Genomic DNA, 16,480 nt, shown 5'->3' with positions numbered 1-16,480 from the left:
ACCTACAAAGACTATCAATTGATTTCTCAAAAGAAAATTTGCAAGCAAGAAGGAACTGGCAAGAAGTATTCAAATGAAAAGCAAGGAAGGACCTACCACCTAGATTACTCCAAGCAAAGTTATCATTTACAGTGGAAGGGCACATAAAGTACTTCTCAGACAAGGTAAAGCTAAAGGACTTCATCATCACCAAGCCATTATTACATGAAATACTAAAGGGAACTTATTTAAGAAAAAAAGATCAAAACTATAAACATTAAAAGGGCAACAAATTCAAAACAATCAATGACTCTAAAAAAACAAACAAAGCAAACAATGAGAATAGGAACAGAATAATACATATGGAGATCACTTGGAGTGTTAACATGGGAGGAGGAAGGGAGATAATGGGGGAAAAGGAGCAGGGATTAAGAAGTATAATTGGTAGGCACAAAATAGGGAAGTGGAAGTTAAGAACAGTATAGGAAATGGAGAAGCCAAAGAATTTATATGGATGACCCATGGACATAAACTAAGGGGGGGAGTTGCTGGAGGGAAGAGGGATACCAGGTGAGGGGGGCAAAGGGGAAAAAATTGGGACAATTGTAACAACATAATCAATAAAATATATTTAAAAGCATTATTTAAGGAGATTAACTCTGTTAACAATGTTCAGATATTTATTAAATTTCTTTATTTTTAATTTTTCTATTTTTAATATTTTTATTTCTTTTTACTCCTTAAAATTTTTTTAATACTTTTTTATTGTTGTTCAGGTACCATTGTCTTCATTTTCCCCCCCACCACTCCCCCTCATGCCAGCCATCCCCACTTCCCACCCTTGATCCTACCTCATTTTGGTTTTGTCCATGTGTCCTTTATACATGTTCCTGAAAACCCTTCCACCTTTTCCCTCCATTATCCCCTCCCACATCCCCTCTGGTTACTGTCCATTTGTTCTTAATTTCCATGTCTCTGGTTATACTTTGCTTGATTGTTTGCCTTGTTTATTAGGTTGCATTTATAAGTGAGATCATATGGTATTTGTCTTTCACCACCTGACTTATTTCACTTAGCATAATCCTCTCCAGATCCATCCATGCTGTTGCAAAGGGTATAAACTCCTTCTTTCTTTCTGCTTCATTGTGTAAATGCACCATAGTTTTTTGATGCATTCATTTACTGATAGGCACTTAGGTTGCTTCCAGCACTTGGCTATTGTAAATTGTACTGCTATGGACATTGGGGTTCATAGGTTCTTCTGAATTGGTGTTTCAGGGTTCTTAGGGTATAATCCCAGCAGTGAAATTGCTGGGTCAAAAGGCAGATCCATTTTCAGTTTTCTGAGGAAATTTCGTTCTGTTTCCCACGGTGGCTGCACCAGTCTGCAATCCCATCAACAGTGCACTGGGGTTCCCTTTTCTCCACAACCACTCCAACACTTGTTGTCTGTTGCTTTGTTTATGATGGCCATTCCGACCAGTGTAAAGTGGTATCTCATTCTGGTTTTAATTTCATTATTAAGGCCATTTAGCACTATCACATAAATACACAGTTCTTTGGATATTACTGAAACTTTAAAAAGGTCTCATGTGTCTATCCATCCATATTAAAATCGTGTCCTATAAAAATGGCAAGTGACCATATAAAAATGGTCACCTGAGTATTTTATTATGGAAGTGAGACCACCATCAAAAAGCTTCAAGCTCAGAACCCTCTTCAGACCATCTCAATTACCCATGATGGGAAGACTATTTACAATTTAAGCTAATCAGAATACATTCTAATTGAAGTGAAACTGCACTTACAGCTTTTAGAGTCACCAACACACAAAGTATCTCAAAGCCTGGGTGCCCTAAATAATTTCTAACAATTTCATTTAAGAATGAAATTGTCATGCTTAACTAGCTAAAATCTGAGGCAATATGATACATTCATTTCACGTGCTTCCAAACATGGTTACAACATACTTATGAATGATATTTAATGATTTTTCTCACTTAAAGTGTCCATTTTGACAAATGATAGTTACTTCATTTGGCCAAGTCTTCTCAAAACATATGGATCTGTAAACTCCAGATTAATTCCACCTGAGAATATTTCTTTTTCCTCAAAGAAAGTATATAAAAGTTCTGGACTGAGAAAATTAGCTGCTTTGGTTACCAAGATTTATAATTTTGGAATACCGAGTTTTACTGAGTATTTTCTATGTGCTAGAGGTTTATGTAAATCAGCTCCTTTAATCCTCATGACTACTGGACATCTTATGAAGCAGGTATCATTATCATCGCCTTTTCATAGATGAGGAAATTAAGCTTAGAGAAGTTAAGCAATTTGGCTGAGGCACATGGCTAATGTAATTGGGGACTGAATCTGCAAGCAGGTTTATGTGACTGCACAGCCCAAACTTGACCCCTCCATATACCGTTCCTTCTCATTGACAATGCCAGCCCCCACTAGGACTCCTCACATGTCCTATCACATCAGAACCTTTCACCATATCAGTCTTTCTGCATTCACTCCTGGACCCTACAGTTTGTTCTCCATGCTGACCTCAGAGTGATCTTTTTAAGATGAAAACCTGCTCAAGTTACTTCTCAGCCTAAAGTTCTCAATAGCTTCCCCTTCTCAAGATTCTGAATGGTCTGGGTCTGACCTCCTATCCAGCCTTATCACTTCCCTCTTGATGCCTGACCCAGTTAGAACATAGCTAGTCTCTTCCCACCCTGAGACTTTTAGGTCTACTGTTGCCTCCTTCAGGTAACCTGTGCACCAACTTCCACAGATCTTTAGCTAATTTCTACTCATTCTTCACATCTCAGCTCAATGCCACTTCCTTGGGGAAGCTTTTCCTAACTACATACCATTTCACCCCAGGTTAGATGAGTTTCTCTGTCCTACCCTTTCCCAGCACTCAGTACTTCTCCTAGCTAGCTAGCCTTTAGCAAGATTTACTATTATATATTTACATGGTCATTTAAACAATGTCTCTCTCATTTAATTAATATAGATGAGTGGTTCTCAAACTTTCAGTCACCTGAAGTGCTTATTAAAAATTGATAACTGAGTCCCATCCCTATGGGATATAAAATCACTAAGTCTAGAGTAAGGCCTGAAACTATGTATTTATGAGTTGCCATGGATACAGATGCTGCTGGATACTGGGCTAATCCAGTGCAGTGGTTCTTAGCCCTAAAAAACCATTATAATCACCTGGGGAACTTTAAAAATTACCAGTGCCCAAGCCCCAGTCCCACAGGTTTTGATTTAACTGGGCTATGGTAGAAGCCACAACATCATAACCCAAATATTGTATTCTTATACTAATACATATATATATACACACATACACACATATATATATATATACACATATGTATCCATATACACATTCAAATTTAACTGGGTCTCTAGTAAATTTTTGTTAAACCTGGCAATCCTACTAGTGGGTACTGTTGTAACATAAGAGGTAGTAGTATGTTATATACAGGGTGGGACAAAAGTAGGTTTACAGTTATGAATACAAAAAACAAAGTTTATTCTTGTATTATTATTTATGATTTACTATATTATTTTTATACAAACAACTGTAAATTATGTACCTATTTCCCCACCTTGTATATTACTTACCTATATAATTATAACTGACCTTTCACCTCTGCAGAGCCCCAAAAGGGTGGGTCTAAATAAATGGAATTTTTAAACCTAAGAGGAATTTTTCATTTTTAATTATTTTTGTTATTCTATTACAGTTGTTCCAATTTTTCCCCCTTTGCTCTCCTCCACCCATCCCACATCCCCACTCCTGCAGTCAGTCACCACCCTGTTGTCCATGTCTGTGGGTCATTCCTACATGTTCTTTGACTAGTCCCTTCCCCTTCTTTCCACCATTATCCCCCTCCCCCCTCTCCTCTGGCCACTGTCAGTCTTCCACATTTTCATGCCTGTGGTTGTATTTTGTTCATCAGTTTATTTTGTTATTATTAGATTCCTCTTATAGGTGAGATCATATGGTATTTGTCTTTCACCAACTGACTTATTTCACTTAGCATAATATTCTCCAGTTCCATCCATGCTGTCACAAAAGATAGGAGTTCCTTCTTTCTTTCTGCTGCATAGTATTCCATTATGCAGATGTAGCACAGTTTTTTGATCCATTCATTTACTGATGGGCACTTAGGCTGTTTCCAGCACTTGGGTATTGTAAATAATTCTGCTATGAACATAGGAATACATAAGTTCTTTTGAACTAGTGATTTGGGATTCTTAGGGTATATTCCCAGCAGGAAAATCATGGAGCAAATGGCAGTTCCATTTCAAATTTTTTGAGGAAATCCATACTGTTTTCCACAGTGGCTGCACAAGTCTGCATTCCCACCAACAGTGTACTAGGGTTCCCTTTTTCTCACATCCTCACCAGTTCTTGTTGTTTCTTGATTTGTTAATGATAGCCATTCTAACCAGTGTGAGGTGATTTCTCATTGTGGTTTTAATTTGCATCTCTCTGATAGCTAGTGATGTTGAATATCTTTTGCCAATGTTTTAATTGGATTGTTTGTCTCCCTGGTATTGAATTGTGTGAGTTCTTTATATATTTTGGAGATTAAACCCTTATCCAATGTATCATTGGCAAGTATGTTATTCCATATGGTCAGTTCCCTTTTTTATTTTGATAATGGTTTCTTTAGCTATGCAGACTTTTTAGTTTGATGTCCCATTTGTTTATTTTTTCCTTTATTTCCCTTGCCTAGGAGATATATCAGCAAATATATTGCTACATGGGATACCTGAAAACTTCCTGCCTATTGTTTATGATTTACTATATTATTTTCCATACAAACAACTGTAAATTATGTACCTGTTTCCCCACTTTGTATATTACCCATATAATTATAAATGACCTTTCACCTCTGCAGAGCACAAAAAGAGTGGGGCTAAATAAGTAAAATTTTTAAACCTAAGAAGAATTTTTCATTTTTAATTATTTTTTTGTCATTCTATTACAGTTGTCCCATTTTCCCCCCCTTTGCTCTCCTCCGCCCATCCCACATCCCCTCTGTGTTTTCCTCTATAACTTTTATGGTGCCATAATTTATATTTAATTTTTTATCCATTTTGAGTTTGTTCTGGTATATGGTGTAAATTGGTGGTATAATTTTTTGTTTTGTTTTGTTTTTGCATCTACCAGTCTAGTTTCCAAACACTATTTATTAAAGAGGATATTTTTATTTTATTGTATGCTCCTTCCCTATTTGTCAAATATGAATTGGCCATATAGTCATGGGTTTATTTCTGAGCTCTCTATTCCATTCCACTGATCTATGCATCCACTCTTACACCAGTACCAGACTGTTTTGATTACAGTGGTCTTGTAGTATAGTTTCATATCAGGTATTGTTATCCCTCCTACTATGTTCTTCTTTCTCAAGATTGCTGAGGCTATTTTGGGTATTTTTTTGTTCCATATAAATTTTTGAAATATTTGTTCTAGATCTGTGAAATACACCATTGATATTTTAACAGGAATTGCATTGAATCTATAGATTGCTTTGGGTAGTATGGACATTTTAATGATGTTAATTCTTCCAATCCATGAAAACAGTATGTCCTTACATTTATTTGTGTCTTTCTTAATTTCTTTCTTCAGTGTTCAGTCATTTTTCTGAGTAAAGTTCTTTTACCTCCTTGGTTAAGTTTATTCCTAGGCACTTCATTTTTTCTTGTTGCTATAGTAAATGGGATATTTTTCTTAGTTTCTCTTTCTTATACTTCTTGTTGTTGTACAAAAATGCCATCAATTTCTGAATATTGACTTTGTATCCCACTATTTTTCCAAATTAACTTATTATGTCTAGTTTTTTGATAGAGACCATATGGTTTTATATGTACACTATCATGTAATCTGAAAATAATGACAGTTTTACTTCTTGTTTTCCAATTTGTATATACCATTTCTTTTTATTGTCACATCACTGTGACTAAAATTTCTAATATTATGCTGAACAAGAGTGGTGAAAGTGAAACCCTTGTCTTGTTCCTGATCTTAGGGGAAAAGCTTTTATTTTTTGCCCATTGAGTATAATGTTGGTTGTAGGTTTCTTATATATGACCTTTATTATGTTGAGGAATGCTCCCTCTATTCCCACTTTGCTTAGTGTTTTTATCATAACTGTGTGCTGGAGTATCTTTTTCTTTCTTGAGGATTAGACCTTAGAAGCAGTTCCAACACACTGTAAATCTTATATGGGATCTTTTAAAAATAAGGCAAATTCTCAATGTCAAGTGATTTAGCATGATGAATAAATGACTTATAGATTCCTTTAAGCCCTAAGCTGTGAAGCTCATCTTGGGCCAGCAGTCTGACAATGCAGCATTTACATCATTATTCTGACATCAATGAGTAAGTCACTTGGGCATAACTGGGGCTGGCACAGAAGAGGTACTCTTTCATATATCAACAGTAGTATAAATTATTTATTTAATAAATACCCCAGAAAAAATAAAATTTTGAACTCATGACCACCTTTGATAATGTAATTCTTTCTTCTCACATCAATGCAGGAAGTCTTGTATAGCCTTCCAATATTAGAGTAAGACCAGGGATTACATGTCCTATATAGAGTAATATAGTAAATTTGCATTTTTGATGCTTAATAGGGTCTGCTTGATTTCAGTTTGACCAGTTTACAGGTATTACAGATTATGAGTAAAGTAGGGATTTCCAAATTGAAAGATCAATGACCATTGTGTAGCCTTCAGTCTCTCCACTTAAGTAACTACTGGGGAGTTCCAGCCAAGATGCAGGTGTAGGTGGAAACCCTTTGCTCCTTTGCACAACCAAAAGGAGAATAACAACCAATCTAAAATCAATAAACAATCAAAAGTGCAAGAAGGCCCTGGCTGGTGTAGCTCAGTGGATTGAGCACGGGCCTGCGAACCAGACAATCGCGGTTCGATTCCCAGTCAGGGCACATACCCTGGTTGCAGGCCGGTTCCCTGCAGGCCAGTTCCCAGCAGGGGATGCATGAAAGGCAACCATACATTGATGTTTCTCTCCCTCTCTCCTTCCCTTCCCCTCTAAAGATAAATAAATAAAATCTTTAAAAAAAAAGTGCAAGAAAATCAAAGTTCATGGAACTCTGACGACAAAGTAATTAAAGAAAAAATCAACCAGAACAACCAGACCAGTAAGGCACAGACCAAGTGGGTGGACTCAGAAATACCTTGATTACAGGAGGACAGTGGGGGTGGGGCTGGCTGCTGAGCTCAGTGGGCTGCGTGGAAGGGGCTGACTTAAGAGGAAAACTGAGACTCACAGCTGACTGTGGGCTATGGCTGGGGATGCTGCAGTGGGAGTTTCTCCCAGTCTCACTGGAGAGTTCATTGAAAAGTACACTAGAGATGAGTGGGCCTACCTTTCCCTTTCTGGTCCCTCCCCCACAGGCAGCACTATAGCACAGCAAAGAAAGTTGTTCTGCCTGAGTGAATACCTAAGACCCCACTCCGTACAACTTAACAGGTATCCACCCGACACAAAGAAATATGGCCCAAATGAAAGAAAAGAGCACAACCTCAGAAAGAAAAATAAGCGATGAGGAGATTGCCAAACCTTTCTGATGAAAAATTTAAAGCTCTGGTAATCAAAATGCTCACAGACCTGATTGAGCTTGGTCAAAAAAATTAAAGATACCCAAATTGAAATAAAGCAAAATATCTAGGGAATCAACAGTGACAGGAAGGAAACCAGGACTTAAAGCAATGCTTTGGGAAAAAAAGAAAAAAATAAACATCTAACTGGATCACAAAGAAGAAACAAGAATCCAAAAAAATGAAGAGAGGCTGAGGAATCTGTGGGACAACTTGAAACATTCCAACATATGAATTACAGGGGTGCCAGAAGAAGAAGAACGAGAAATTGAAAGCTTATTTGAACAAATAATGAAGGAAAACTTCCCCAATCTCATGAAGAAAATAGACTTCCAGGAAGTCCAGGAAGCCCAGAGAGTCCCAAAGAAGTTGGACCCAAAGAGGAATACAACAAAGCACATCATCATCAAGTTATCTAAGATTAAAGACAAAGAGAAAGTCCTAAAAGAATCAAGGGAAAAGGAAAGAGTTACCTACAGAGGGGTGCTAATTAGGATATCAACTTATTTTTCAAAAGAAACCTTACAGGCAAGAAGGGGATAGAAAGAAGTATTTGAAGTCATGAAAGGCAAGGACCTACATCCAAGATTGCTCTATCCAGCAAAGCTTCCATTTAGAATGGAAGGGCAGATGTGCTTCCCAGATAAGGTCAAGTTAAAGGAGTTCATCATCACCAAGCCATTATCTGAAATGTTAAAGGGACTTATCTAAGAAAAGGAAGAACAAAAATATGAACAGTAAAATGACAACAAACTCACAACTATCAACAAATTAACCTGAAAGAAAAGAAAAGCAAAGAACACAAAACCAAGCCAACAACCAGAATAGGATTAGAATCAGAGAAATGGACATCACACAGAGGAAGTTGGTAGGGAGGGGGAAGGAAAGAATGGGGGGAAAAGATACAGGGAAGAAGAAGCATAATTAGTAGGCCTAAAATAGATGGGGAGAGATAAAAATGGTATAGGAAACAGAGGACTCAAAGAACATATATGTACAACCCACGGACATGAACTAAGTGGGGGGAATATTGGATGGTTGGGGGGTCAGGGTGGAGGGAGGATAAAGGGGAAAAATTGGGAAAACTGTAATAGTGTAATCAATAAAAATACTTTAAAAAGTAACATAACATGCCTTTGATTTAAGGATGATGACTCCATATAAATGCCTTAAATATTAAATCACATTCTTTTATGCATACTCATGGAATTCAATCATTTAAACATTATTACTATCTTTTATGTGTAATACTGAATGCTTATTTGCCAAACTTAACATGACAGTTTTCACCTACTCCAGGATTTTAGGAACTGTTTACAAAAATCAGATACTGAAAACTTTCATGGACATCAAAGTGAATTCCAATTCTAGAAACCTAAATGACAGCACAGAGAATATTCCATGAACCCACAGGGCCAATTGTAATAGTGGCAGAGGATGGAGAGAAGCGTCTAGATGGTCACACCAAGACCATGCATGGTTGGCTGCACATTTATGTGGCTTATTTCAAGTCATCCAACTTCAAAAGCAAACACAAAAAAATCACTTCATATTATTTTCTCTGAAATAATAAATGCTTAATATTTTATTAAGCATTTAATAAATGCAAAGATTATTTCAAAAATAAGATGTCTAACTGTATAAAGTATTGATAGTTATTGATTTCTTATGTCAGGATAGCTTACCAAATCCAAAAGCATTGGAACCTCCAATGCTCTGTGAAGCCTGCACACTGGTAGATGTGTATAGTCCTGTCACCAGCAAGCCATCAAAAAAGGTGCTTGTTGAAATAGTCACTGAAATACAGGGGGAAAAGAAAAGAAACCTCAATTAATACAGTCAGAATAATGAGATACATTTCTGAGTGTTAGACATTGTCAAAAATTTTACTCATATTAATTTTTATGCTATCACTAGTTAGTATTTTCTTTATACATATTACAAATTACAGAAGAGCAAAATGAAGCTCAGAACTCCATGTCTATAATTGCTAGTCCTAAATTTAGTACATCAGTCTTATCTGCATTCATTTGCACTTTCCCTAGCTATGTGCAAAATCATCTAAAAATAATGAAGTATTGAATAGCTAGTTTCCCCACCTCCACCAACACCCCCTGAAGGCAGTCAGAGACGTTGCTGGAGTTTTGGCACTGTGATGAAACACTTTTTGTTTTAAGTATTCTATACTGTGGGAAACAATCTTACATCAGCTGAAAGAAGATCAGTAAGATGCACTTATTGTGAGTCTGCATTTCATAGATGAGTCCCTGAAGCTTTTTGACAAAAGCAGACTAATTTGCATAAAGACAGTGAGCCCTTTTCCTTATCAAAACAAGAGAGAAAGACCTCTGTGTTTTTTAAGTTTTATGCCAAAGTCTACAAAATGAGTCCGAGAGGATTCATAACCAGAAAATCAGGGTGTTCCTGGGAAGAAGAGGTTTAAATTAAATGTATCTGTATGCTACTCAGGTTTGGCTTTTTAAAATTTTATCTTGCTCACCGCCCTAAAAATTGATTGTATTTTCCTCCTTGACATAATATTTTCTCCTGTATTGGTTTTATAAGATCAAGATGATGCCATTCGGAGGAAGCAGCTGCGAGAAGGTAATATTTTTTTGGTAGTACACAGCACAAGGCTATCATCAATGCTTGGCGGCACTAAGAGTGACATTAACGTTGATGAGAATGTTTAAATTAAACTCCAAGAAATCTAGTGAGTATAGCTGAATGTTCTGAAACATCCATATTATGAAGAATCAAACATGACACATACATCATTAGACTAGCCTGACCTCATGCTATCTTCAAAATGACATTGGATGTTGGAGTAAATCACCATCATGTCCTTTAATAATAGTTAATATTTTGAGTGCTGGCATGTTAAACTACAAGTAAACCACTCAGCTAGGCATGGAACTGAGTAGTTAACATGCATTATCTCATTTCATTATTGAAACATCTTTATAAAGGGGATACTATTGTTATCCCCAGGATACACATGAGGAATTTGTGGCACAAAACAATTAAGAACCTGTCCAGGGCCAACTGATACCATCTAAAATGGTATCTAAAAATTTCTGATGCTGTCTAACCTGGCTTCTCTCCCGTTTCCTTTCTGTGTCCCCCATATCCCCGGGGGGCAAAGTGGCTGTGGCCAAACCCTTATTTAATAACCTCTTCCCAAGATTATTTACATTCATGAGGATTATTTGAAGAAAAGGAAAGTGAAAGCAATAGGAGTTAATATCACTGTTACTAGAGAGAACCAAGGATAGCCAGGAGGTGACCCCCTGTCATTGTGTACAAAGGTCTAGGCTGGGTAAGAGATGGATCTGCACATTGGGCAATACATCTGCTGCTACACATTCTTGAGCAAAATCACTTCATCTCTCAGAGTCTAAATCTCATCTACAGAATCACACCCTAACCATCAGTCCTCTGATTTGTTTACCCCAGATTTGCACAACTGGTCTACTGATGCCTTCATCCTTTGGTTCAGTGAGTTCACCTTGACTTAGGTAAAAAGAGTTTAAACTGCTTCTGTGCCCTGTCTAAGGGCGTTAGAACCAAGTCACTTCCTGTTAAAGACCTCTGGACTCTAATGCTGTGTCTCAGGTCATCCTGGACTCATTCTCTTTTTTTGAGTAAAAGAAAACCTGATGATCAGAAAGTAATGTGTTGCGTCCTATATGAGTCTGGGCAACATTTACTCTTCCTTAACAAAAAGATACTCATTACCAGTTCACATACGAATGATGCATTACTTCTGTATAAAGAGGGGAAAGGAATGCTGTTCCACAGTGTCAAGAGAACAACCATTTTCCAAATACAAATACAATTTTTCCTTCAAAATACATTGAATTCTCAACTCTGCCAGGTCAAGAAATAGATTATAATCAGTTTCTAACAGGGAATCTTTTCTCTGGATGGTTTGTATAAACATACAGCATTTGAGAATATGTACACAAGTACTTAAGTTGCTCTGCTGTTTTGGCAGGTTTCTTTGGCTGTCTCTTGGTCTCTGCATTGATTTGTCTTGCATTTTGGAAAACATTTTAAACATATAAATAACCAACTTCCCTGTCTTCTTTTCTTTCTATGTGGCTTTTCCAAGTGGGATTTATGTGACATAGGAAATCTAGGAATTACAATGTATTTTTCCTCCAGAAATTAGTTGTATATAAGACAGATTTGTACACTTTTGTAAGAATGAGTTATTCCTTAATAAATATTTTAATACATATTTTGGAACATCCAAAATTGTCATGAATTGTTCCAGACACATAAGATACTTGCCTTGGCGGAATTTACATTTTGCAGAATGAGACTGACAATAAACACGAAAACAAAAACCACTGCAAGTAAATCAGTATAATCTATTAAAGGTAATAATTACTTATAGAAACAAAGGGGTGAGATAGAACTAAATATGGGACATTGGGAATGTGGGGATTGTGGAGGTAGGGAGACAGGACATTCTTTGCAACTCTAAATAGTGTGGTTAAGGATTAAGCTAAGACTTGAAGGAGGTGAGGGAATTGGCACTTCAGGTATGTGAAGGAGGAGAGTCCAAGGCAGAGGAAAGGATTACTGTGAAGACTTGGCTTATCTGAGCTACACCACAGAGGCTAATGTGGCTGGGGTGGAGTGCCAGGAGGAGGGCAAAAGGAGATGAGAACAAAGGAGAAATGGAGGCTGATCACATAGGACCATGTAGGCAACTGTAAAGACTTTACTTAGAACATTAGAAAGTTGTAAGCAGAGGAGTGACATGATCTGACACATATTTTAAAAGAATTCCTCTGACTGTTTTTTAAAATATATTTTATTGGTTATACTATTACAGTTGTCCCATTTTCCCCTCCCCTTTATTTTCCTCCACCCTGCAGTCCTCTGCACACTGGAATTCTCCCCCCCCCCCTTAGTTCATGTCCATGGGTTGTACATATAAGTTCTTTGGCTTCTTCATTTCCTACACTATCCTTAACCTCCCCCTATTTTTTACCTACCATTTAGGCTTTTTATTCCCTGTACCTTTCCCCCATTCTCTGACACTTACACTGAAAATAGACTGTAGAGAGAGGAGGGTAGAACCAGGAAGACCAAATTGATGTCTAATGCAACAATCCATGGAGAGACATTGGTAGCTCAGAACATGGTATAAGTGGCAAGATTCTGGACATGATCTAAAGGCAGAGCCAACAGGATTCACTGATGGACTAGATTTAGGTTATGGGCGAAGGTGATTCCAAAGTTGACTCAGGTTTTTAGTCTGAGCAGCAGGAAAGCTAGTGATACCATCAACTGAGTTAGGGAAGGCCACAGCAGAAGCAGGCTTGAGGAGTGGGGTGGGTGTTCAGTTCTGGTTATGCTGAGGTTGAAATGTCTCTTTGGACATCCAACTAGAGATGTTGAGGAGCAGCTTGATATATGTCTGTAAAGAGATATATGAAGAGATCTGAACCAGGGATTAAAATTTGGTAGTAATCAGTTTATGGATGGTATTTAAAGCAAAGATAATCTAAAATTAATGTGTTTTTTCTTAGTAACTACAGTTTCCCAGGACAATCAATGTTGAAAAATTATTTCTCACATATTTAAGCCCACCTTGTCATGAGATTACCAAATAATATTACTGTTAGGAATAAAACCAAGCAGAGAGAAAAACTTGCCCAAACTGACCTAGCAAATTAATAATATTGGAAATAAAATCCAGTCTTCTTATTCCTGAGATATTTTCACTAGACCTTGGTGCTTCAGCACTCAAAACACCCACATAAAGAAGAGCACTGATCCGAAGCAGGCATTGCAGTGTGTGGAGAAGTTAAGATCAGAGTTTGCTTCATCCTCTGGGTCTAGAGGTATATTGGGTGGCAGATGAGAGGGGAGGTCAGGCAAGGGATCAGTAGTCTGGATGGACATTCAGGGGCACAGCAGACCCAAATGTTCTCAGTACCCGACTGAGTCACAGGCCATGCAGACAGCTTCCTAGGTGCACATCCCTTCCTAGATGAAATATCACTAGATGCATAAGCCATCAATATTTTGAATTTACCAGTTGTTATGGTAGAATGGCAAGGGTTTTGTTTTGCTGTGAGGAGAACAGCTGTTTGAGAGAAGAACTGAATAACTGTTAGGAAAGACCAAGAGCTGCCACACATGCTTCTCTTTTTTCTCAGCCTTTTCTCCAAGAGTGTTTAGCCTCTGTTTTAAATTGATACTAAGAAGATGGGTGTGCAAATTAATAACCAGCTGGGGATGCCACTTTGCCACTTGTCTTGGGCCCGGTGAGGTCACAGCTTAGGCTTGGATGTAGACTGTGGTCAGAATGAAGCAGTGTGGGTTAGGGGGTGGGGGTAGGTGAAAAATCCAGGCAGGCAGCAGAACTCAAATGTGGGCAGTGCAATGATTGCATATGTGCAGGCATCTGGTGGGGCAGATGTCAGGAGCTCAGTCAAGGATTCCTAGCTCTCCTTACTGTGTAATTCTGCATCACCAACTCCTGCCAGTTCCAGTTTTCATTTGGGCCTTCTTCCCTTGCCCTACCAAATCTTCATCATTCCTTTCTATCAAGCTTTGCCTGACCCCTAACATGCACTGGCTGTTACTGTTCCTATGTGCCCTGACTTGATTCTTTTGCCCTCTAATTCCACTGGGACTCACCCTTCAAGCACTATTTTAGTGTCTCTAGTCTTAGCTTATCACTTACATCCACAAACTTGTGCCACCCAAGCAATTGGGATAATCTTCTTGAGAGCAGAAGAGTGGCTTATGATAAAGAAGTGGTTTACTATACACAGTACTAACATGGTCCATGATAGAAAAAAAAACTGAAGCTCACATTTCTGAATGTACAATTATTTTAAATATGTATATAAACTAGAAGGAAAACTTACAACTTTCATAGTTACCATACTATTTCCCCATTAATGAAGCCAACTAAATAAAGACACAAATATCTATATCTAGTATTTTAAATAAACTATACATGAATCATAGGATTTTGTGTGTATGTGTGAACAGATATGAATATTCATTTGCAAATGCAAAATGTACTGTCCTAATTCCCACTACTGATATTTTTGTAAGTTTTTGATATTCTGATTCAGAATGTTATAGTCCCAAACTGGAGAATTTAAAATGTGCCAAAGCTAATGTCATTTTTAAAATGTTTCCTTTAAATCCTGGCTGGGTGGCTCAGTTGGTTGGAGCATTGTCCCAAAAGGATGCAGGTTCAACTCCTATCAGGTCACATAACTGAGTTGCAGGTTTGATCACCAGCTGGGGCACTTACAGGAGGCAACCAGTTGATGTTCCTCTGTCGTGCGGATGTTTCTCTCTGTCTCCCTTCCTTTCTCTTTCTAAAATCAATAAACATATCCTCAAGTGAGGATTAAAAAAATGCTTCCTTTAAAAATGTTTTATGAAGGTACCTTTGTATGAACAGAAGTTGCAGTTAAAAGATATAAATTTGGGTACAATAAAATAGGGAAAAATTGCACAAAATTTTTATATTTGAACTACCTTTAAAATAAACAGGTGTTAGGACTACTTGTGTCTAACTAATATCTAACTAGTCCAGTTAATAAGCAAACACTTCATTCTCTTTTCAAATGATCTATCAGCCAAATGCTCTAACTAAAATTCAGATGGGGAACAAATAATGTTTACAAGTGCCAATTCCCTTTCAAAGAATTTACTATAAAAGATAGATAACTGCTGAATGTAGGTGGTGGGTATACAGGTAGTCATTGTCTACTCTTATCTTTCATTTCAGAAAAATTTCATATTAAAAGTTGAGGTAAAGAAAGAAGTTTACCATAAACACGTATTATAAGCACACTTAGGATGAGCTCTAGAAAGTACATAATACATTCAGACTTTAAGAACTAAGCTGTAAATAAAAACCTCTGTGAACCAAGAACTATTAGCACCGTAATTTGGATTTTATTAACTAGAAAGCCAAAAGGAGATATTTAGAACTACTTCCCTATTAGTAAGATGTTTATAAACTCTATCTGACATTTTTGCAATTCTAGATATTTTATACAAATTAAAATGTATCACCACATGGGATAGAACCCACAAAATTAGTTACCCATTTAGACACCAAAGGTTTATGTAAAATCATAAAGTAATAGATTAATGATTTTAAATAGGTAAACACCTAAACAATTCAGCCTGCCATGTGATCTACTTCTTTTCATGGTTTTACAAATTTTCATGATAACTTTATAAAATTCTTCCCCAGGAAACTTTTTTGTCAGAGTCAATTTTTTATATCTTTTATAGTTTTACATTAAAATGTTACACGAAAAAAACTAGCTACTCTAATTATAGAAAAAAAAGCAATATCAATTGCTTTTTGGATTGCAAGTAGAATTTTGAACTTACCAGCACAGAAATAAAGCATTTATATTATTATCTGTTATTACAAAGCAAATGTGTCTTATCAGATCACAACACTCCCTTGTTCAACAAATATCTCTAGCTTCTTATGATACAGATTAAAATCCTGTTTCAATGCAGTTTTAAAGATCTTCATCTTGTGGCCAGGATTAATCCCTCCAGTCAAATTTCTCCGATTCACCCGAAAACACTCTTTGATCCAGTTAAACTAGAACATCTTCTTCACTTCCCTATTTCCTTGCCTTTCTCTAAAAAGCATCCCTTTTTCCCTTTGTTAAAATCCTACCCACTCTTCAGTTATAGGCGCAATAATCTCTTGAATGAAGTCTTTCCTGACCTCCTGGGGAAGGCCCCTTAGCCTCCTCAGTGATCCATAGCTTTCAGGAACCTGGAACATTTGATCACACCCCACCTTCCTCAGAGCTGGCTCAGAGGAGGTGCTCCA

At 37.2% G+C, this 16,480-nt stretch overlaps 1 protein-coding gene across 1 annotated transcript in view; it reads right to left on the bottom strand.

Moving 5' to 3' along the window:
- RELN (reelin) overlaps positions 1-16,480 on the bottom strand; it is a 573,805-nt gene that overhangs the window by 482,010 nt on the left and 75,315 nt on the right. The window contains 1 exon segment of the mRNA XM_053668927.1: positions 9,312-9,422. Within this exon segment, the coding sequence (XP_053524902.1) occupies positions 9,312-9,422 (111 nt within the window).

This window comes from Artibeus jamaicensis, unplaced genomic scaffold (genome assembly GCF_021234435.1).
Source record: "Artibeus jamaicensis isolate MK-2021 breed Jamaican fruit bat unplaced genomic scaffold, CSHL_Jam_final contig_518, whole genome shotgun sequence".
Taxonomy (NCBI): Eukaryota; Metazoa; Chordata; class Mammalia; order Chiroptera; family Phyllostomidae; genus Artibeus; species Artibeus jamaicensis.
Note: the sequence above shows the minus strand (reverse complement) of the source record. Positions and strands in the feature narration are given on the sequence as shown.